Source organism: Idiotropiscis lumnitzeri, chromosome 4 (genome assembly GCF_059441095.1).
Source record: "Idiotropiscis lumnitzeri isolate Australia: NSW breed Sydney's pygmy pipehorse chromosome 4, RoL_Ilum_1.0, whole genome shotgun sequence".
In the NCBI taxonomy this organism is placed as follows: Eukaryota; Metazoa; Chordata; class Actinopteri; order Syngnathiformes; family Syngnathidae; genus Idiotropiscis; species Idiotropiscis lumnitzeri.
This window is the reverse complement of record NC_142394.1, coordinates 20,567,461-20,590,888: the sequence shown is the minus strand read 5'-3', so window position 1 is coordinate 20,590,888 and position 23,428 is coordinate 20,567,461. Positions and strand designations below refer to the sequence as shown.

General features: G+C 40.7%; 1 protein-coding gene across 6 annotated transcripts in view; it reads left to right on the top strand.

Annotated features, from left to right (window-relative positions):
- Positions 1-23,428, top strand: part of LOC148338509 (LIM and calponin homology domains-containing protein 1-like) — a 47,454-nt gene that overhangs the window by 13,286 nt on the left and 10,740 nt on the right. For 3 of the 6 annotated variants that reach the window (XM_088292518.1, XM_088292523.1, XM_088292520.1), the window contains 11 exons: positions 2,652-2,722; positions 3,853-3,922; positions 8,161-8,267; positions 11,879-11,909; positions 13,251-13,361; positions 14,277-14,475; positions 17,407-17,668; positions 20,761-20,778; positions 21,513-21,645; positions 21,725-21,882; positions 22,319-22,796. In XM_088292518.1, coding sequence (XP_088148644.1) covers positions 2,652-2,722; positions 3,853-3,922; positions 8,161-8,267; positions 11,879-11,909; positions 13,251-13,361; positions 14,277-14,475; positions 17,407-17,668; positions 20,761-20,778; positions 21,513-21,645; positions 21,725-21,882; positions 22,319-22,796 — 1,638 coding nt within the window. Of the gene's footprint in view, positions 1-2,651; positions 2,723-3,852; positions 3,923-7,136; positions 7,263-8,160; positions 8,268-11,878; positions 11,910-13,250; positions 13,362-13,794; positions 13,857-14,276; positions 14,476-17,406; positions 17,669-20,760; positions 20,779-21,512; positions 21,646-21,724; positions 21,883-22,318; positions 22,797-23,428 lie in introns of those variants that run through there. The other 3 variants (XM_088292519.1, XM_088292522.1, XM_088292521.1) reach the window with 3 other exon arrangements.

Below are 23,428 nucleotides of genomic sequence, written 5' to 3'. Positions count from 1 at the left end.
TCGGACATATTTGCTGCCCTAGCCACTCGATTCGCCATCGTAGCATGCCAGCACTCCAGGCGCAGAAGCAACAATTCAATTATTCACAATGGGGCATCCCTGTGGCGACGGCTAATGAAAAGGTCGGCACTGGTGTATTGTCAGCAGATACCGCAGCTGACCTCAGGTTGAACTTGCTGACGAGACCCCCAGCCAGAGATCTCTCATCGTCGTGTGAAGTTTCTGAACCACGCCGTTTTGTGCCGTATACAATGTAGCATCATATTTATGTTTGCTGAAGGGGCTTTGTTGTTTTCGTCCTGCTAATCGGAATCTAAAGGCATTTGAGGATTAAACTCTCTTGCCAAATTGTATTAACGAGATTATTGGCCCGCGAAGCCGCAAGACGCGCTCACATGTGTTTTTGAACTTGATAATTACATAACCCACTCTAGACAACATCCTGTAAAAAGAAGAAGGCATCCACTACAAAAGCCAGCCATGTGTCTTGGCTGCACACATCTTTTGTTTGTGTACTCCGTCCTTGACAAAGAGTCAACTTTTAAATGAGGCTGTCAGGCGTTCGTCGCCGCCAGGCTTGAATGAGTCGTGGATTTTCATGCAACCCGCCTGGCTTTATGCCTGGATTTATTGCTTAATTTGGGACAGGTAGATTTTTTTTTTTTCCGATTCGAGGCCCCCGGGTAGGAAGGCAGAGCTGAGTAGCAGTTCAAACAGGGTCCTGTTTTCATTTGGATCCTTTTCCAAAACAGGAGTTTATTTTGGGAAGTGGATTGTGATCTATTGCTAATCATGATTTGACTTGACAAGGAATCCTTTTTATCCCGTGTTATCTCTTCAAACACACTGGGAACGTCTCATCAAATTTGTCAACTTTTTATGTTACAAAGGAAAGTTACACAGTCGTTATTCAAGCTTTTTTAATTATAGGGACCTCTGATTTTACGATTCTGACAGTTTCGAGGTTACTAATGTCATGAACTAGATCAGGCGTGGGTAAACCATGGCCCGGGGGCCTCATGCGGCCCGTTAAACGTTTTAATCTGGCCCGCCGAAGAAAAAAAATTGAATGAATAAATCTGGTTGTTTTATTTTCTAAATACTGTGGTTTTTCAAAGACATATATTGTTGTAATGGTTTTCTTTATTTTCATTTCAAATTAAATGTATTTTTTTTCTCCGATGAGGTGAGGTTACCAAAACACTCCATCCATCTGCTCCTGGTCCGCCCCCTCTGTCAAATTTTCGAACCCATTGTGGCCTGCCAATCAAAGAGTTTGCCCACCCCTGAACTAGATGCAACTAAGCATAAGAACACATGGTCACATGAAACAAGAATACCGGCTCAGTCACTGAAATACTACGTTTTTCATTGGATTTTTTTTATATTGATAGCCTAGAGTGATTTTCATGTAAATTTTTACTGTAATTATGACTTTACCATTGTATTAGCAAGATTAAGTAAAAGTACACAAGGGGACAGGAATGTGTTTGTAGAGTGCCCGACTTAATCCACTTGTCACCATCCCCATCCCGTCAACAATTTTAGAAACTCAATGATGTGTAAAAATGCAATAAAACAGCATAAATCATCTGGAGCGAATCATAATTAGTATTTATATAATGCGTTTTCATACAATACAGAATCTCAACAGAGATGATAATTTTTTTAATGCATATATGTGTGCATATTGTGACAGATGTTTTGCGAGTCGAATTTGGCTGTAAATGTTTTGCTCTAACCAACTAGCGGACGGAGAAATGGACTTGGGAAGTGAGTTTGAATCTGAAAAAAAAAAAGTTCCATTGCTGGTATAGTTTAATTTTCATGGGCCAGCACTGCTGATTCTAAAGACTCTGGGCAGATTAGATTGACATGGCAACTCACAGGAGATGAAATCCGATTGGACAAATAAACGGTATACTTGAAGCAGTGCAACCAATAAAAATGCTGCAAAATGAATAGAATAGACACTTGGGAATAAATTAATAAAACTGCTTGGAATTCACATTATTTGTGTGCTCTTATCAGTGTTTAGAGAATGTGTCACACACAAATATTGACCCTCAAAATTATGCAACTTTTGAGTTGTGCCCTTTGACCACTTTATATTTTAATTCAGCATGTTAGCATTCCTTTTGAAGGAAATTAAAAGGGAAGTCAGGCGCAGAGTGTTCCAGAACTATTTGTTTGTGAAACAATGCAAGTGACATTCCAGTGAAAACAAGCAAAGTCATGCACATTCCTCTCAGCGGCCCGCGTGGCTCAACTGACAAACGGTCCCAATGAAGAGATTTAAATGTCTCACAAAATACAACGAATCCAAATCTAAATATTTCTTAGTACAAATGAATGCAAACATGCAGCTCCCCCCCTTCCTTTTATAAATCCCCTGTCACAACACATTAGCTCGCCATGGCCATTTGGTCAGGATGATTGCAGCTTAGGCCAAGCTCGTTAGCGTTTAGCACCGTTAACTAGCGGTGGACTTGACGTATGGCCTGCGCCGCTTTTGTACAATGTCATTCCTGGAATTTGAGACTTCAAATGACCGGAAATTAAACTTGTCACTTATTAGTATGTGTACCACTTTGATTTCTATCCTAATATACTTGCTGAATGAGCGGACTCACGGATGTTTTCCTTCGTAGGCGGTGACAGGAAGATGCTTCGGTGACAAGAATTTCAGGGGAGGATTGGAGAATGGTATACTGCTATGCGAGTAAGTGGTGGTTTATTTGGATTTTTGTCAGGCTTAAGTGATGAAACTGTCTCTTGTAGTTCCCTCTTTTTGTGTTCTTGTGCTTTAGCTCTTTTTTTAATCTGATTTAGTGCCATACGCTGACATCAAAACACCGCAGCTCTGCTTTGACGATAAAAAACACAGGGTAAATTAGGGAGTAATTAGTGGAAGGAAAAATACACCGCACGTCTGCAAAAAATATATTACAAAGGTGCATACATGTGTGGTTCGAAGTATTAGCCGTGCAAAATTGACGTATTCTTTGCCAGAAACACTAGCTTGTAATCACATCTGTCAGGACGTCTCACCACTTCTATTATGTTTTGCTCAACGTACCAAAGACGTTTTGTTGTGCTGATCCACCTGGTGGTACATAACTTTGTTTTGCTGCCTTGCGCACGCTATCATTTCCCGGCTGTATTATTGACAGATGTACGGGTGTCTTTGTTGCTCCCGTCCTCGGATGTTTTTCATTAGCTTGAGTTGTCAATCCACGGGAAGCATGTAATGAGGTTTGCGATTGACTGGCCTCAGCGGTACATTTATAGGAGTCTACGGGCATCATCAAGAAGTCCCTACCACATTGTTACTACAGTACACCTCCAATTTTCACAGCTGACAACAATCCTCTGCTGGGCCTGCTGAAAGCTGTGCTGGGAGAGCGAAACAGAGTAAGGCTTTCCTGCGATTGAAGTTGTATGAGTTATGTGGTGGGAAAGAGGAGTTTCCTAATGGGAAAATTACATCTTTTCATCACGAAATAACTTTGCCGGAATGCCGGCAATATCGAATAGCACAAGGCTATCCGTGGATGGGTGCTTCCTCAGCGGGACGCAATTAATTCCAGTGCTTCCTCTTGATGAAAACGCATACAAGAGACATTAGGCCCATGGAGTGGCGGTCCTCAAACTGAGGTCACCGCACCATCGTTTTGGATGCATAAAATAATGTGGTCTTTTTTTTTTTTCTTTTTTTTTTTTTTTTTTAAATGTCTGGGTCTCTGGACCTGAATCATCTTTTATCTGTTGACAGTTCATAAAAAATCCTGAAAGGTCATGGATGGTTCCGAATTTGTAAATGTATGAATTAATTGAGCTTCTCTCTGCTAGGTTACTGAGCTCCATTAAACCCGGCTTGGTGAAGAAAATCAATAGGCTTCCGACACCGATTGCTGGCGTGGTAAGTCGATCACACTCAGTCTGTCTATGCGCCACCAACATTTGCATTTAGATTTCCATTATTTATTTTTTTAAGGGAAATTATGTAAGATGAGTTTTGAACAAGAGTTCACTTTTTTGGGGACCAAAATTTGTGGAGTAGTTACATTTGAAACTTTTACGGTGTTGAATTTTTTTTTTTTTTTGGGTAAGCATATGATGTCCATTAATTAGTTTCAGCCTCGACTATATCTCCACATTTTGTGAGATTTTGTTTGAATTAAGGGCTTTTGTTTCGTTTCGGATTGAATATTTTTTTTTTTTTTTTTGCAAAATACATGAATTCTATGGAGATGCATGCATTTCATTTGACAGCAACATTGTAGACTGTCAAATATGAGTGCCATCACCAACTATTGGCCTAGCATGCACATTGCAGAGGTTTTAGTTGTTTTTGCAGGTTGGCAAACATGAGCCGGGGTAAAAAAAATAAATAAATAAAAAAAAAAGGCCAAGGGACACTGGTTATTTTGATCAGTGATCATGAAATAGACCAAACAAATCCGGGTCTTATCTGGCGGCGTCACTAATGGCTGCCAATGAGCCTTCCCTGCTTTTTTTTATTATTATAATTATGAGTGTCTGGTAAACACCCAGTCTCATTCCCCGCGGGTGTTTTCTGCACCGCAATAATAACAAGTAATTATGTTGTTGCACTCAATCTTGGTCCACTAGCCAACAATTGTTTAGCAGGGAATACAGGCAGTATATTTTCCTCTTTTTTTGGGGGACTCCATTTTGGCCTTTTCTTTATGGATTCCATCATTTTTTTGTCTGGATTCAAATGCCCACTTCCTTTTAATGCTGCAATTTTTTTTTTTTACTTTTTCTCATATGCCTGATGTGATTAGAAAGTGACAGTTGCGTTCAACACAATATAAAGGGAGAAAAGAGATGTGAAAATGGTGCCTTTATGTCAGGTGTCCTTAAATGCATAGCTGTCTGCTCAACCAGTATCATGATAATGAATATGTTTACCTGCAAACAATAATAATATAATACCTTAAAATTCATCATAATTCCTAACTTCCCACAGCTTTGCATGTTTTTTCGCTCATCAGGGCTGCAATTAGGGAGGTGAGAAACAAACAAACAAGTGGTCTGCTGTTATCGGGCCCCTTCATAATAAAACAGAGGCAACTCCCCCCTTCCTCTTCCTGTTTCGGACTAATGGGAAAATGAGCCTCTGAGGAGGTTTTGTAATTAGAGCTACTACCTCAGCGCTTTGGCAGCTCGGCCTCCGTCAACAGGTCGCTTGTTGCCCGCTTTTGTTTTCTAAACATACAAGCCAAATACCATTCTGTGGTGTTGTATTTCCTGCTTTGGGAAAACATACTAATTATTCCAATTTAAAGAAAAGTAGTAAAGCTAATGTGATAGAAGGGGCATCTATACAGTATATACGGCGTGAACGTCCAACAAAGTTGGAGCGCTTGAAAAGACAATACAACAAAGGTTAGAAACTGAACCCTGAATTTTAAAAAAAATGTAGGCCACAAACAACCATTCACACCTCTGGAGAATTTTTAGTTTTCAATTTAAACTGCCATGCGTTTTTTTAGTTTAAATAATAAAACTACTATAAAATAAACACTTAGACACACTCACCAGGCCAGACCTCGTCTTTTGAAACATCACACATTCAAAGTCACAAATACCACAGCGTAGAACTTGATGGTGACCCCTATTGGACTAAAATGATGCCTACAAAGCACATGCATATTTTGTATTTGTATTGTTTAATAATGCAAAATCGAATTTTATTTTATTACTCAAATAATCGATGGGATAATTAGTAGAATATTCCTTTTTTTTTTTTAATTATTATTTTGCTTCTGGGTCACAGAAAGTGCATTAACAGCACGTCAACAGTTCAGATTTTTAGGGAACTGCTGAGGGCTGATTCCACCAAGGAATTCAAAGAGGTTAAGAATGATGAAAAAGCAAAACAAGACCACTTCTGTCAGTCACCCTTTACCTTGTGTTCATACTGTATATATCACACACAGTACGACTTGTGTCCTACTCAGCGAGAATGTGTGTCTGACCCCTCACGCTCGGCAATCCTTACTCCAAACACTCTCGGCTGTCACTCACAGTTTTGCGGTCGACACCCAATTTCCTGTAGAACCACAGTGGCCTGCAAATCTGCAACGGCAGCTGGGAAACAGGCCGAAGTTTATATTTTCAAGGGGGTCGGGGAGGGGGGGCGTGATTAGCGCTTGACTGCCCCACCTTGTTCCGTGAATGAAATCACAACTCATTGAGTCAGTCATACATAATTTCTTCTAACTTTATTTTACATTTTTTGTTCTGGAGTCCAAACTGTTGCCATCATTTCCACCTTCAACTGTACAGGCAATGCTGTAAGATGGGTTCAAACATTATATAATTTCCTAAATGCCATGAACAAAATTGTGCCTAGTTTGAAAAAATAAAATAAAACTCATAATCTTTATTTTTGTAGGCATACACCTGCAACACCTTTTTTTCAGCCGTCTCGTGCAAGTGTTTCCTTTTTAGTGCCCTATAATACCATTATAGGTCTTGCAAATTGTTATTGGAAGTGATTTATTTATTTTAATCAGTCTTATGGAGTTAAGTTCAAAAATCCAAATTTATCTTAACATTTAGTCTTTTATCCTGGAAAAGGCACCTTTAACTATCCTCAAAAAGGTAAGTCTTGTTTTCATAAAATAAAAACTTCCCTAGAAAAACTTGCATAACTCCAAGAGCGCTATCAAAATATTGTTTGTGTGTGGTTGTGGAGAGTTTAATGCGGGTATTGCCGCCTCACCGGTGTGCAGACGGCACTGTCCCCAAAACACAGGAGGCCATACGGCAAGCTTTTTTGCTTTGCTCCAAATAAGAGCTGTGAGAAAGTTGTGCGTGTGTGAATGTTTTTAGCTAAATGCAGGCTAACTTTTATACACACATTTATATGCACATTTTCATAAAGCTTCCCCACTAGAATTTACTTCTGGACTTACAAATGTAAGGTATTTGTGTTTCGGTCTGGGGGAAACGGTGACACCATGAGATATGAGATATGAGAGAGAGAGAGAGAGTGCGAGAGAGCGAGAGAGCGAGAGAGAGAGAGAGAGAGAGACCTGGGAAAAAGGAAAGACAGCTCGGCTCAGGTTGCGCCCCACACAGATTGTCAAAGATGGACACAGGCGTACGTGGATGAGATGAATGAGAAGAAGCGGGTTATTGTGGAGCGAGCAATCATTTTCATGACGATCTGATAGGAAATCCTGGTCGGAGTCAAGTCTCGGTCAAGCTGCTATCCGGATTGTCATGTTAGTTTACTTCAGTGCAAACTTTCTTTGCATATGTTTTCTGTATCAAATTACCTTTCTATACGTACAGTATTTCTGCAAATAGTGCCCGGAGGGTGTTGTGCACTCAACTGCAAATGAGGGGGAGGCGTCTTTTGGGAGCAAGGTGTTTTATAATACAGTTCATATCAAGTCGAAGACATGTTTGCATATGTGAAGACTATTCAATTATTGAACATGTTTTTTCAAGTTCTTTTGTGACCACGCTCATCTTTGTCAAGCAATGATTTGACAGTGAGTGAAATATGGTTTGATTATGTATTCATTCAGTAGGGAGACAGTGTACATTAGTGAATATTTCAATAGTTCCATAAACGATGTGTCCCGCTGCCAGAATGTTCATGCTGTGTCTCAATGGGAGGTAAATGAATGGAAATGCCCTTAATCCATTCCAGGCTCCCAAAAATGCAACATTTTGCCGCATTTTTTTTTTTTTTTGCTTCAATTCAATTGGCATTGTGCTTCTCAGTGCAGTCTTGCTAATGGCATCTTGCTCAACTCAGAACGTCCCTTAAGTCCAAGGTAGTGAGATCTGGTGAACGTGGTGGCCAAGGAATTGGCCCATCTTTCCCAATCCATCATTCTTGAAGTTATTTTATCTACTTCCATTGTAATAAAATCTTAAAATTGTGAGGAGACTTATGGACACCGTCTACACGGAGATGCTCTCAGCTCCTCGATAAGCTGCAGTCATATTAGTTGCCCGTACCAAATAGATAATCGCGTAGGGAATTAATTTCCAATTTACTTGAAGTCCCCAATATATTCCATCTGAGACTGTTCACTCTAGATGCTGCTGTTTTGGTTAGCGACTGAGTTCAAATAGGATCAGCTGCTAACTCTTTAATGATGTGCACAGGACAACCTGAGTGTGTTTCTGCGCGGATGTGAGGAGTTGGGACTGAAGGGAACCCAGCTTTTTGACCCGGGAGACCTTCAGGACACATCTACACGCCCCACTGCCAAGTAAGTGACAATTTGCTCACTACTTTATTCAACTTTGTACAAGAACTGGCGCACTTACTACACAAGCCCGCACAATGAATTAAAAACGTGAAATTATGAAGCATAAGCTCAATAATTGTTCATATTTTAATTGGATAATTACTAAATAAAGTATAATTTTAGTGTTTTTTTCCTATGAAAACATTTATGGGAGGCTGGAATGGGTTTATGGAATTCACATTTATATCAATGGGCAAAGATGATTTGAGTTACCTGTGAGAAAAAGATGGAAAGTACTGACTTTTACAGGCAGCTTGAAAAGATTCAGTGAATCTACAACGTTGGCGCACGCCTTCACAGCTTTCGTGCTTTTTCTAGAACATCGTGAGATGGCCACAAAGTGGCGCCACAGACCCGGTCTAATAGGACTGTAGTAATCGTTATCGAGGAAATATGATGAATTGATACATTGTGACTGTTCTTTGTCCAGTGGGGAAAAGCTAGATTTAGCCTGGGTTGTTAGCGGAAGTCACCGAGAGTCTTTGTCGCATGTGTATCTTTCTACTTTTCTGAGAGTAGCTCTTAAAAGGCTCAAGAAACTGTAAGACATTTAATTTTAAGAGCCAATCTGTAAAATGAGTTTTAAAATTGCGGGACTTTACTGTGTTGAATTGTCTCGGACATGTTATAGTCGTCCACGCAGCTGGCCTGTGTATACATACTGAATACCGCAATCTAGTAAATAAAGACACTATCTTGATTTGTTTTAATTAGCAATAGCTTCATCATCCATCTGTCAGTGTTGTTGTGTTTCCTCCTGCCAACACAAATAGCTCAATCCGAGTCAATGGAAGATTGTGGCGAACAATGACTGCATCTGTCCCACACCGTTTCGGTCTGCACGCGCTGCTCACTAAGCCGTGAGCACTACTGCGTTGCCCGGTGACAAAAGCTTGTGTTTGTAGTTCCATATGTGTGTGTGTCATCAAACTATCTAACAAGGTGTCATTCCACAAAGACGTCCTGACACAACATTGCAATGTTGAGTGTTTCCTATATGAGTTGCCTGACTTGTTCTGTCAAGACCAGGAATTCTTTGCTCAGCATGTCACCTGTTTTGTTTCTGATCAAGTTAACAAGAGTGTTCTGGTGTGTTGACAAAACAAACACTGATGGGGATTGTTGTCAGTCTTTCAGCTTTTTTTCACAGTTTCTTAGGATTAAATTGGGTGTCCGCGGATCCGTAATGGGAACATATCAGACCAAATTGACTCTAAAGGTGCTGTCTCACTGAGCGCCAAAGGCTTGCGAGTTTTAGCCAATGTTGCGAATGTTGTTTTTTTTTTAAATCAGCGTTTGTTCATGTTGCAGGACATCACTCATATTTTGAACTCGTTGACATTTTCATTGCAAGAAGCAAAATCTTTTGCAACCGCCAACCTCTAGAGACAAACACTCTCTCCATGATCCAACATTCGCCGCTCAGTGAGTTACTGGCTTAATTGTCAGTCAATCGTGTTGGTGGCAGAATCACACTTTTTGGCTGCATCAAGAAGAAGGGAATTGAGAATATACCAGACAGTGTTGACACAAAACCTTTAGGCTTCAGCGAGACAACAAATGTCTATTAGAATATCTTTTATTTTAGGGTTAATCAGAGTCACTTTGAAGTGTGACAGGTCTTTGCTTACTCCCATTTCAAATGAGTATTAATATGATGTGATTAATTCTGGAGGTACAACGATTAACTCAATAACTAATCAATCACATTAATCTAGAATTCATTTTGATAATCGATCATTTTTTGTTGAGTTTACAATTGTCCAAATTATCTGGATTTCAGTCTGTCAACAGAAAATATTCTCAGTTTAATGTAGTCCTTCTTGCAAGCAGACTTCCACTCATGAAAAGAAATCAACATTTTATCTGGTTCAAAGAATTGCTGATTAATCAATTATTTGACTCATTTAGTTGCGGCCCTATTTAATTCCGAGCACAGCCACAGGCCCACTGTGCACACTTGAATCCAAACTTGCTCAAATTTAATTCAAACCTTTATATCATCAATGCTTATTTAAGCTTATCGCAACATACTCGGGGATTCTGCTAAACTGTTTTCCGCGTTTGGGCAGGTGATATTTTGCATATAGCTGACGCAAGGTGCAAGTGACACCAGCTCAACATGGCGGCTCTCCTGAGGTGGCTAAAAATTGTTGAATTAATCTGATTTCATTCTTATTCCCCAAACACAATATTAATCGGTGTATGGTGTTTTACAACTTCTTCATGCTTAAACATTTTTTGGGCTAAAAGTTCCGCTTTAACGTCTATGTCCACATGGAAGTAGTTACGGCGTTATCTTTTCTGCTAAGCATTGTCCTGCCTGTTTGATTGCATACAGGCAAAGTAAATACAATCAGCTGATAAGTAGCGATAAGCTGCAGGGAGTGACGATAATGTTCACTTGATGATTAGTCCCGGTCCAGCAGTCTCTGTTCACAACCTCGCCTAATCTTCTTAATTATCTTAAAAAATATGATGTTCTCAAATCTAACTTTCGTTTGAAAAATATGTAGATAGACTGAAATGGGCGAACACTAAAGAAAGCACATTTTCTGTGTACTGTACACACAGCTTAGGTATTGTTTTTTCTTTTTTTTTTATTCATGTGAAGTTTGTAATGTCTCATAACGGGCAGAACAAACCCTAAAAATAGGACGATGATGTCATTGCAGTCGGGTTTTTTCCAGTGGTTATGTAAAAGAAAAGGTGTCATGACAGGAAGACTTTTCGGATGTGTGTTTACTGGCCGGGGGAAACAGCTTTTACCGGGAAAACGCAAGAATTTGAGCCGCTGCGACGAAATAGATTTTTGTGATAAGTGACAGTTTCCTCTTTTTAATCTCCACTCGCGCACACGCAATTATGTTCCAAATAAGTCTGCGGTGGAGTCTGAAAAGTGGAACACAATCTGTTCTGATCCTGCTGAATTCCCAATTCCCAATGGAATTAATGTCGAAACCCTTCATGCGCCATGCAGGCGGCATTCAGATGCGAGTGTGAGTAGAGGTTACCTCTTGCATGATAAACTAAAGGAAGGTAAACTGCTCACCCTTTGAAGACTCTTGACAATCATAAGAGGGAACAGTAAAATTGTTTTTATGGTTAATATAAATTGCAATACATCTCCAATTTAATATCCCACTTTGCCATAACCTAGCCTTCATTTCCATAAAAATAAAATTCATCTTATTAAGTTTGCTTTTTTGGACACACTGTGGCTCATTAAAAGCCAGGTGTTAGAAAGTGTTTTAATGTCATTCAAATCAAAACATTACACATTTATATGCAATCAGCTCTGATTATAATTCATAGGAAGTGGAATATTTTAATGTAATAACGGTGTAACGATAGTTGAGTGATTGGAGTGTGGGGGTGAATGTGCCGCAATCACACGCCACAAGTTCTGTGCGCAATATTAAATAGCTGAATAGTCGGTTTCTTTGTCTTTGTGATTGTCGATTCACGTGGGCGGCTGCAACTTTCAATTCTTCCTATGCCAAGTTTTTTTTTTATTAGATATGAAGTCACTTTCTCACACAGTTCCTCTGTGCGTTTGTGATTCCCCTCAGGCGGAGCGACTGCAGCCGAAAGCTCAAAAATGTAAGTGACTTCATTTGATTTATGAAAGGATTTTTTTTCAGCATTGGAAGTGTTAAAAAAAGACACAACCTGCTGTTAATATAAAGACTTAACAGATTAAAACCCTGCATTAACACAAAAATAAATGTTATGTAGGTTAAAGGAAGGTAAACGTGCTTTTTTGGGGTCCCTTTCACTTTTGTCAATACAAAGCGAGGACGGCCGGCTTCCTCCTCCCAAAGCCGTGCCGGTTTACCACAGAGCGCCTGCACAAACACGACAAGGCCAAGACATTGTTCCCACCTTGAAAAGGAAGGCAGGAAGGCTCCCGTTGAAATGCGACAAGCTCCTGGACACCGAATGACTTATTGGCAGCCGTTTGTGTCATGATTTAGAGGAGAACAGAACACATTGTGAGGCCCAAAGCAATGTGAGCAGCGACGTATATCTTTAACAGTGCAAAATGAACCTATAAAAAAACCAAAACAAACAATACGGGCGATCATACAAAGCTGCAGCTTGAGCACGGCGCTATTTTCTGTCCATGTCAACAGCGCACTACGACGGGACAGCTTCGATAAGAGAGCTCAGCATGGCCCAATGTGTTGCATAAAGAAACAAAACATAACTCAGTTTAGTTTATTATCTTTGTTGTATTTGTTGAATTCTTCATCTTTGCATTCCCCGTCTTCTTGTCGTCTTTTCTCTGTTGACAATTTTCGTCATTGTCCTTTGTTGTCGCCTTCTTCTTCCTTTGTCATCTTCTTTCCGCTCTCCTTCTGTCTGTTTTGTTTTGTTATTGCTCACATGATTCTTGCCGTCTTTGCCGTCGTCATCGTCATCTTTTCCGGTTTTTCTTTAGCAAACATGACAAGGTAATCACGACTTGCAGTGTAACACAAATGCATACACACAACTGTGCACACGCTGGAACTTGGCCAGGAACAGCGTGCGTTCTGTGGCTGACGGATGATATTGCCTAAGAGCATGTCCGTGTCATTTTGACTGGCAGAAATATAAACAAGGGACGTCAGCGCAAGCTCACTACTTTGATGCAATTTGGAGTAGAAGAACTGTATTTGCTCTTCCTTATTCACAAATTCACTGATTCTTGTTTTTTTGGTGCCCTTTCTGTAGTGACCAAAGATGCCGCCAAAGGCCTTTCTAACTAGGAAAGTAGTACACTAATAGTGTCAAGGAAGAACATTGAATCTTTGCCGCATATCAATATTCTGGTATAGTGGAAATTCTAAACTCCCCCCCCACCACTATTTGCAGGTTTTAGTCCGACCCCCCCCCCCCCGAATGACATCCAATTAATTCAATCATTGAATTGAATCATGTCTGTTTTGATTGCTGCAGGTTCTAATCACCATCTACTGGCTAGGTCGGGCTGCCAACAGCTGTACCTTCTACAACGGGCCCACGTTGGACCTAAGGGAGTTCGAGGGCCTGCTTTCACAGATGCGAAAGGTTTTGATGACTTTCATCATATCGAGCTGTTTTAAAGGGGACATGTTATGGAAAATTGTGTGAAAATTGTTTAAATTGTGCATAATGTAGCACCTTGAAAACCTTGATGTTATGGTACCACCAGGAAAGATCATTTGGGCTTTATTTTTCTTGAGTAAAGGTTGTTGAATCAGCTTGAGTTATAAATCACTGCATTATTTTAGGGGTGCGCTTTTTGGATTTATGTAAATTATTGTAACACCAAATTGCGGTTGCACAATAGAAAGGAAATTGCGGCACTTTTCTCCATTTTTGCCAGACAGGAAAGGCCTTTCCTCCCCTTCCATTAGCAACTCGACATTTTTCAAATGTAGACAGATGCTGGGAGGAGTCGGCAAGTTTTTAGAAGGTGAAGTTGCAGAGAAAATTAGAGCTGGTTGAGTGAGAGCTTTAAATGAGGAGATGGTCACACTGGGACGTATTGAAATATTCTTCAAAGAAATAATGCTTGAGCAGGTAACATTTCATTGCATATTTTAGCACATTTCTTTTAAAATAGCACCTGACTAAAGGGTACTTTTGTGAATTCCTTACTGATCTGCATTTGTGTTTTCTGTAGTCTAGTTGCTACTTGTGTGCTACATGTGATGCACCATTTTGTTACGATCTTAGTATTTTATCAGTTCTTTTTAGAATTGGTACGCAACTCCAGGGCATTATGGCAAATCCCTTACCGATCTACTTGAGGACTTTGGCACTCGGTTGGCTGTAGAGCTGTTTGTTAGCATTCCAACGGTTAGCAAGCTAACGTTCGACATGAACAGCAATGGTCTCCTTTGGTCCAAGATCTTCCCACATTAACTTTATGACCCATTTGTGTTATTTTGCTAGATGTTGGCACATCCATCCCTTGATCTTTGTCCTTGCACGTTTTAGGAGGCGGAGGAGTTAGAGAGCCCCCAACGCAGCATCCGGGACAGCGGCTACATTGATTGCTGGGACTCTGAGCGGAGCGACTCGCTTTCCCCGCCCCGGCATTGTCGCGAGGACTCCTTTGACAGCCTGGACTCGTTGGGCTCACGTTCGCAACAGACTCCGTCGCCGGACGTCCTGGTGGCCCGTGGCAGCAGCGATGGTATAAATCTATACAACCAGCAAGCTTTCATTTTATAGAACTCACAGGAAGTTATTTTGGATCGTTTTCTTTTCATTCATTTGACTTGTATGATTGAACTCAAGTCAACAATTTTAGGACTTGCTCGGCTAAAACCTTTGAAAGAACTCCACTTGACTTTGAATCTCTCGTGAGTCGCAACATGATTTAGACATGAACATGACCAGACAAGTTTACCATTTGAAATGTTCATTTTCAAGATAAAGCAATATGGTGCAGACCTGAGACTTAGTTGTGACTTGCTCCCACCACTGCATTTTAGTAATAGAGCACCGGCTCTTTTGAAAGGTGCACACATACACCTTGTGCAGATAAATGAGGGCCCATTGTGCTTTTACAGCTGCACTACTACCATTGTGTGGCCCATTGTTCTACATGGTGTGTTATTGTGGGACAACGCCCAGCTAACTAAAAAGACCTTATAAATCATTTATTTCATCTTTTTTTTTTAATAGTAGCTGATTTAAGATCTTTGTTTTACCTTAAGCAAAAGGCCACATCATATCAGGCAATTAAGAAATTGAAATAAATAAAAATAAATTAAAATGCGACTGCGGCAATGCTCACACATCAACACTCAGATTTATAATATAGAACAACCGATCAAGTTCAACTAAAAACGCATAAATTTTACTATTAAAACATATTTTTTTTTTACCTCACACCACTTTTCACATGTGTCAAAAAAAAAACATCTTAAACAGTGCCACGTTAACATCAGTAAAACAAGTCAGTTGAAAGAAGTGTTATTTCACACCCACTCTGAGTTCTTCTCTCGTGCATGCTCTGCCTCCATCATTCCGCCGACGCATCACGACGACCTGCGCGCGCCCACCTGAAATGGACAGTAGCCAACTAGCTACCCCCGGAAAATTAATGAGGAGCGAGGTTTGAAGACGCTTAGTGATGAGAGCAAACATTCCTGGAATGCTTTGAACCTTGATGATGAACAACAAACACAATTCAAGGTTATTAAAACTACATATTAAGATTGCAGTTTAAAGAGAATGAATGCCAAACACATTTTTCTATTTAACTATGGTTTACTTTAGAATACTGTTTGTGTAATATTTATAGAAATCTAAATAATTCAGATATTAACATTTATAAAATATTGCTCAAAATATTAACATTCATAAATTTTAAGGTATTTCCAAAAATAAAAAAATTATTAAATATTTGTGAATGTATACTAACTTACTGAAAACAATTTCCATTCAGTATGAGCCCAGGATGAGACACAGGAGACAGATCCAAATTTCCCCTCCCTCGCACCGACATTTGCATCAAAGCTCCCCCACAATTGGGCTCTGTAAGGTGACCTCACCCTGACGGCAATGAAGAGCACCGAAAGTCAAATTTAACTCAATCGAAGGAAGACATTCTATCTCCCGTGTAGTCACTTGATGCACTGCTTATGAATGAGGCGCTTTGTGCTCATAATACTTTTCGTTGGAAAGAATAAATCCTGAGATGTCATGTTACATTTAGAAAATACTGGCCTGAAGTCACTTGATGACACAGTTAGGGTTGAGTTCAAGCATGGTCGTTTATCTAAGTCAGGGGTGGGTAAAATTTTTGATTGTTGGTCCACAATGGGTTCGAAAATTTGACAGAGGGGCCGGACCAGGAGCAGATGGATGACGTGTTTTGGTAACCTCTCCTCATCGGAGAAAAAAAATACATTTAATTTGAAAAGAAAGTGAACAAAAACGTTACAACAATAATTATGGATTTGAAAAACCACCGTAATTAGAAAATGAAACATTAACCAGGTTTATTCATTTAATTCTTTTCAAGTTCAGCGGGCCGGATTATAACGTTTAATGGGCCGCATGTGGCCCCCGGGCCATAGTTTGCCCACACCTGATCTAAGTAGTAAATTAGTTTCTGATTTGTGCTATGCTTCCCTTTTCTTTACTTGTTCCTCTGTGGCACTGGCTATAATCTGCTCCATGGTCTTGGTTACTTCAGCGGTACATGTGGTGAACATCTTGGGGAGGAATTTCTGGAGACCTTGAGTGAGGCAGGTATCCATTACCTGGTGCTTGTGCACATTCAGGCATGCACTTCTGAAGCAGCTATCGGTGAGCACACGCCACAGGAATGATAAACACAACATCCTCATGGTGCCTCTGATTTATTTACGCTGAGGGTTATTATGCAACATGGAGTTTTTTTTTGTTTTTTTTTTCGTTTTTTTAAACCATGCAGGGAAAGTCCTGCTGCCAATCCAGGTGTCACCTGGTTCATTTTCATCTTGTATAATGGGATGCAGACCGAGACGCTGAGATTCCAGTCATATTCTTTGGCTGAGACTTTTGGAGAGGCACATAATAATGTGATTCATGTCTCCTGCACACAGACACGGTGATGACTTTATGTCCCTATAAAACTTTTTAGCAGTCTTTTTGGAGTGATGACATCCGCTTTTACTTGGAGCGTGTTCATGTTTGATCGGTTTAAAAGGGTATTTGTGATTTGTGGGTTTATCTTTGAAGTTAGTTTGAGCTATTTATGCATTCTTTCTCTTGCCGATGTAGTGGACATTTTTTTTAGATAAACGGCGGACAAGAGATTTACTCGATTGTGTAATTTCACACTTTGATTGGCAGGCACTCCACACACACACACACACACACACACAACTATTTTGTATACAAACATTAAAAAGTCAATGTGTCCCTTTTATTTATCCTGTTTGAGCTGTTTGTTGAAACTTGAAGTGGAAACTAGTGCATTAGCTTTTAAAAAGCCCTCATAAAAATGTATGAGAATAATCTGATTATTTTATGAGTATGTCCCATCCTTTTTCAATAACACATGTTTTGCACTAACTGCTAGTCTATGTACCAACATTGCTCATAACCGTCTCTCCTTCCCTCCCGCAAGGCCGCGGCAGCGACTCCGAGTCGGACGGCCCTCCCTACCGGAAGACCCCAGACATCCACAAGGACGACATGTTGGCCCGCCGTACCTCGGTGAGCGAGCCACGCACCGCCATGCCCTTCAACCAGTACCTACCCAACAAGTGCAACCAGAGCGGCTATGTGCCGACGCCGCTGCGCAAGAAGAAGAACTGCGACAAGGACGACGGTGAGCACAAGAGTTGGAGTACGGCCACCTCGCCTGTAGGCGGAGACAGACCTTTGAGGTGGGTGCTTCTTGTGAATCTTCCAAGTGATGACATGCACATGTTAGTTGTCATCTACTTAGAGACTTATTACTGTTTTGTTTTTAAACCGTTCGAAGGGATCTTAAAGTCTCTGTGATCACCCACCGAATAATACTTTTTTTCCTTTGAAATCTCTCACCTCAGCCATTGGCTGAAAACTCACCTATTTGTGTTTTTTCTGCTCAATCTATACGCCTATAAGATGCCACAAAATGGCACCAAAGGCTTGGTAAACAGGAATATAATTGGTGTCAAGGATGTATATTGAAGTGGTACATCTAGACTGAGAGACTGCCATCTTTTTATGTTGAGAAGGTGCTAAAATTAGCCTGGATTAACACATAATTTTTTTAAGGGTAATGTAAAATGAGTGAAAGGGTTTGTGTCATAGTTTGTGGAGTATTTACAGTTTTAACTTAACTATACTGATGCCTTGAGTATGAGTTACCTTGGGGGTTTTTTTCAGGTACGTGCTATCATTTAACCAATTTTATTTATTTTTTTAAATTTTGCTATACTTGCAAGCATAAATTTGGGATACAAGCCCTGTATGATGGCAGGCAACTCAATTTACAACAAGCAGCAGTTTATCAGATGGTGAACAATTGTTCAAAAAACAGTTTTCAAGCTGTTTATTGGAGTTTGTTGTCAAACAAAAGATAAAAACACAGAATTTCAACTTTTGTATTTAAAATAGCCACATTGTTTCGATAAGTCAGTCTAGCTTAATGCTAACAAGCAATGCAAAACACCTTACATGGGCTAATGAATAGCATTAGTAACAGTGGAGCAGCACAGGTAGTCATCGACATAATACAACTATACTATTTATCCTCTGCAAAGAACGACTAATTTTACCTCCATATGTCTGCAGTTTACTTCCCCCAGGTGGCTAAGGAGCAGCACAACGTCCACTGAATTGAAGCAAAAACTGCAATAAAATCTTTTTAAATTCTATTTAATTATGTCACATTACTGTTACACATTTATCATACTGAAGAAAACAAAAATATCTGGCGTTGTTTTGCTTTTCTTTACAAGGCTTGTTCCTTATCCACTGTGAATAGCAGCTACTAAATATCACTACGATAGTGTCATACCTGCCTCTGTAGTTGATTAAATAAACGCCCCTGGACACTTTCTAGAAATACAAACGTACACGCACAGTCTTCCCAATGATGGAAATCCATTTTTAGATGTTTTACACCCCATGACCGGCCGGCAGTGGCTTGTTACTTGCAGTGTTATTGAAATTGCCAGGGGTTCTATGCGCTGCCCCCGGTTTCTCCCGCCGCTGTCTGTACAACAGATGGTACGGATTGCCTGTCATCATCAGTTCAAGGGAGTTGGAAGCCAATCTGCGGCTGAGATCTGCTTTGTGTATATCGGGTCGGGGATGTTTCCTTTGAAATGAGCTGCTGCTTGCATTCTTGACAGCGGTGGGCTGCCGCGTGTGTACGTTAGCGCTGCCAAGATGTAACACTTGTTATGCAGTTGTATCACATCAAACAAATCCGTGTCATTTTCCAGCAGTGCTGCGTGGGGAGCCCGCTTAGCTTCTTAGAAGTGACAAAATGATGTAGCTCTACAGGAGATATAGTTGAGAGATTCAACGTAACAGCCTTGTCTAGAACATTTCATACACGCACTTTAATTGGATGGAGAAATTATTTTGCTTTTTTCACTTTTTAAAACAGTCCCCAGGTGTATTAGTATAATTTTTGGTAAGATACTTAACTGAAAACGCAAGAATTACTATGCAGTTTACAGCCTTTGCATTGATTCCGGAAGAAACTTGCCAGTTTTGTGGAGGCTCATCCATCTAGACTACAGCTTTTGTTACCATGACGACCAGGTGCTGAGCCACAAACAGCATAGTAAAAATGTTCTTAATTAAAAAAAAAAAATTTAAAAACATGCTGCAATTGCTGCTCCTCCTGGCGTGTGTACCTTGGCCACCCGAGGGCACTAAGATACAGACATACAGATATTTTGTATTGTATTGTATCGCTAATTTTCAGTAGTATTAGTCATTTTTCACAGAGAATAAAGAATATATGTATTTGAGTCTTGTTTTCGATCTATGTGTTGCTTCACCATTTGTGGTCAATATCTATTGCTGAAAAGATTATACCGCCTCTACACCGATACTATTTGATGCCCCGTCTATAGAGTTTCCCGTGATGTAATAGCATGAAGCTTACCGACGTAAAAGCAGCATGTGATCACTCCACAATGTTGTGTGTGTCCATCTTAGTTTTACTCCGTAATAGTCCTTTTATTTGGTTATATACTCCACTTTTGTGTAGCATTCATTCTAATCTAATGATACAAATCTATATATAGTAATGTTTTGGTAATCACAGCAGAACAGGCATGGACTGAGACTAGTACACACAGAAATGGGAACAAGCGACCCTCCTTCAGGATGTACGGAAATGAGCTCTGCTTCCTTCTCTGACCTTGATCACACCCGATGCCTGAACCGGACAGCTGCGCGCTTTCTCCCACCCGGCCTTCTGCCTGCCTGCAAAGTATTACAGTCAAAAATGATCTTGGGAAAGTGTCGAAGTTCACCACAGCCGAAGGGAAAACGGCAGTGCCTCCTCCAAGGCATATTTAGCACATAATGTTATAATACTGCCACTTGGACAATTTGACCGAACAATCGAAAATATGCTGCCGCTAATCAGAAGCTAACGCTGGTAGCTCCAACTAATCTGAGCTTGCATTGCAGCATGTTAGTGCTTCTGTTTAGTTTCACATTTAATGGATGGGAAGACTTACACAATATACAAAGAGTCTCCAAGACCCAACAATTTGTATCCACTGTGCCCTTTAAAACCATCACCATTTTTGCTTCGGGTTGTGATGCTGATGGTTTGCAACCGCAGTAGTTGTCTTCTTGCAGATAAGACTGCCCCCTTGTGAATGTTTGGCGCAACATCATTCAGTCCCGAAAGCTCACTCACAAGCCATTTGTTGTCACTGTTCTGCTCAGCAAACTTTCAATAATCCACATTTGTGTTTGTCTGTTGTATGTCTCACCGTGCTATCATGCGTCCTGCCAGCGTGTCACATGACCCACAGTAAGTTATCCAATTTCCGCATGGAAAAGTCTGCCAGCCTAATATTTAAGTATTGCATCTGGTGTCGTTCGTACGATGGGAGGTTGCTACTAAAATATCATTTGCACGGTGATGATAATGACAATATATTAGCAATTTCCTCCCCTTGAAAATGTATTATGACTTTCATTTCATATTGGCCTCGAAACATCCATATTTGCAGGAGTCTTGCAAAGTGGATTAAAAGGTTTTAGCAAGGTTATGATCATTACATCTCATGACTCTATGAGTTGTAAGATTATTAAATATCAATATTAACTCAATATTGTTAATATTATAAAATTAATAATTTACCTGCCTTAAAAATGTCTTGTGTTTTAAGGAAAAGATTATGAAGAAGTGACATTATCATGGCCATCACTAATAAGATTTAAAATAATATGCAGTTATTTTAAACTCATGTTAATTTTAAAATCCTCAAATTTGTCCGACACATTTGGAGTAGAAAAATCATTTGCGCCTGCCTTGTCATGTTTTTGATACAGCGCCACCGCCACATAATGCTTCAGTAAATAAAAAAATAAAAATCCGTTTTCATCATGTCAGATTTTTGAAAATCCCTGTTTACAGTGTTTTAACTACCCCATCACACTCATTCCTCAATATCCGCTAAAAAGATGTGGAATTTCAGCAACAACGGCAAATCCTTGTAACTTTGCCCCACATTAAGTGTCTTTCTCTTGTGATTTCCGCAGGAGTGTGAGCATGATCGACATGCGTGGCGAGGACGACATTGCGACCATTTTACCACCGCACAGTCACGTGCGTCATGAGCTGATGCACAATCAGTACAACCAGATGAAGGAAGAGGGCAGTCACTGGCAGGATGTGAGCCATTTTGGTTCCATTTGTCATTTATATTAGCACCTTCAGAATGAAGCATAACATGTTCGTTTGTGTCCGACAGGACCTGGCCCGGTGGAAAAATCGTCGGCGCAGCATCTCTCAGGACCTGATCAAGAAGGAGGAAGAGAGGAAGTTGATGGAGCAGCTGATGACTGGAGGAGAGTGCATCTCGCAGAGGAGAAGGAGCATCAAGACTTACCGGGAGATTGTGGAAGACAAGTAGGTCCAACTCCAACATGACAAACGCGTATCAAATGAGACCACACGCTGAATTTAAAGGTAACAAAGGATACCACTTCACCTGGCCAGGAATCAAGTCGACTGTGTTCACTCTCACAACGGAGCCGACGCCCATTTCTAACTGCGCCCGTTTACGAAAATACCAAAAGTAAGTTAGACTTGAGCTACGCATGAAAATAGGGGCCATGGCCTTAAATGCATGGCAGACACGCCAAATCAATGTCTTGTTTGCAAAATCTTGAGAATAAAACTGACAGGCGTACCTTTCAAGTCAAAATCAATGGGATTGAAAGAGAAGGTAACCTAACGGTCCACATCTCTGCTCTGTTCTCCTTCTCATCAAGCAAATCAGTCTCAGAAGATTCATCCTTCATTTTAACAAAAATCTGCTTTTCTCCTTTATCGGTCTCCACAGGGAACGTCGCGAGGAGGAGCTGCGGGCAGCTTACCAGAGAGCCAAAACCCCTGAGGAGGCGGCCTCCATCCTCCAGTGTTACGCCCAGCGCTTCTCCATCAGCGAGACGGTCATGGAACGCCTCCAACTGCCCAAGGTCCTGGACCGCAGCATCTCTGCTGACCCGTCCTTCTCCGGCTTCCCCGTCTCCCTCTCGCCCTCTCCAACCACCTCAGAGCCGTGGGATGCCGACCCCGACGGCCCCCTGAAGTATCTGCGGCAGCAGTCGGCCCCGGCCTCGGCCCCCAGGTTCACCTCTATGGTGGAGGCGCAAATTGACGAGTGGCCTAGAGACTCGCCGCCGCAAAAGCCACAGATTCGCTCGCGCTCGTCCGAGCCGCCGTCCAACCGGGCGCTGTCCCCAAAGCCGCTACCTTTGCTGACGCCCAAGCCTTGCATTCAGTCCTGGCCTGCTACACCGGAACCCTGGCCCAGCAAGGTCAGTTTGACGCTCTACTACATTAGTTATGTCAGCCCTTTGAAATGTCTTGCATTTCTGTTTAAATTGATCATAAAATGTAGTCCTATCGTCCGTCATTCAAACCACAAAAATAAAGTAAGTCTGCTTAATCGTACCAAACAAAGAATATTCACATTTCTTTGAGCTGTTTCCAATAGACATCCCAGGAATCTGGATGAACTATGAAAGTTTTGTCAAAGGAATGAATCCAAAATTGATCCTGATCGTTGTGCATATCTCATCTGTAACTACAGTAAATGTTTGGTTGAAGTTTTTTTTTCTGTCAAACCAGGGTGAACCATTTAATAAATCCAAGGGTTCGCTTTTTTCTTCCTCCCTGGTCTGTGAATGTTGCGGTATGCGTTATAAAAATATGAAAACAATTGTTTGTGTGGTATTAGTTTAAGCAGACTCAGATCTCAGATTTAGGCGATCAGACTTCATTTTATGAGAATTCTATGCATCAATTCAAGAAATTGAAAATAAATACTCCCTCTGTATCCCACAGCGATACTATTACACTAAAACTATACTTCTTTGTCACAATTAAATACTTTGCTTATCCTTGTGACATCTTGGGGCATTCCAGAAATTGGACAAATAAGCAGTTT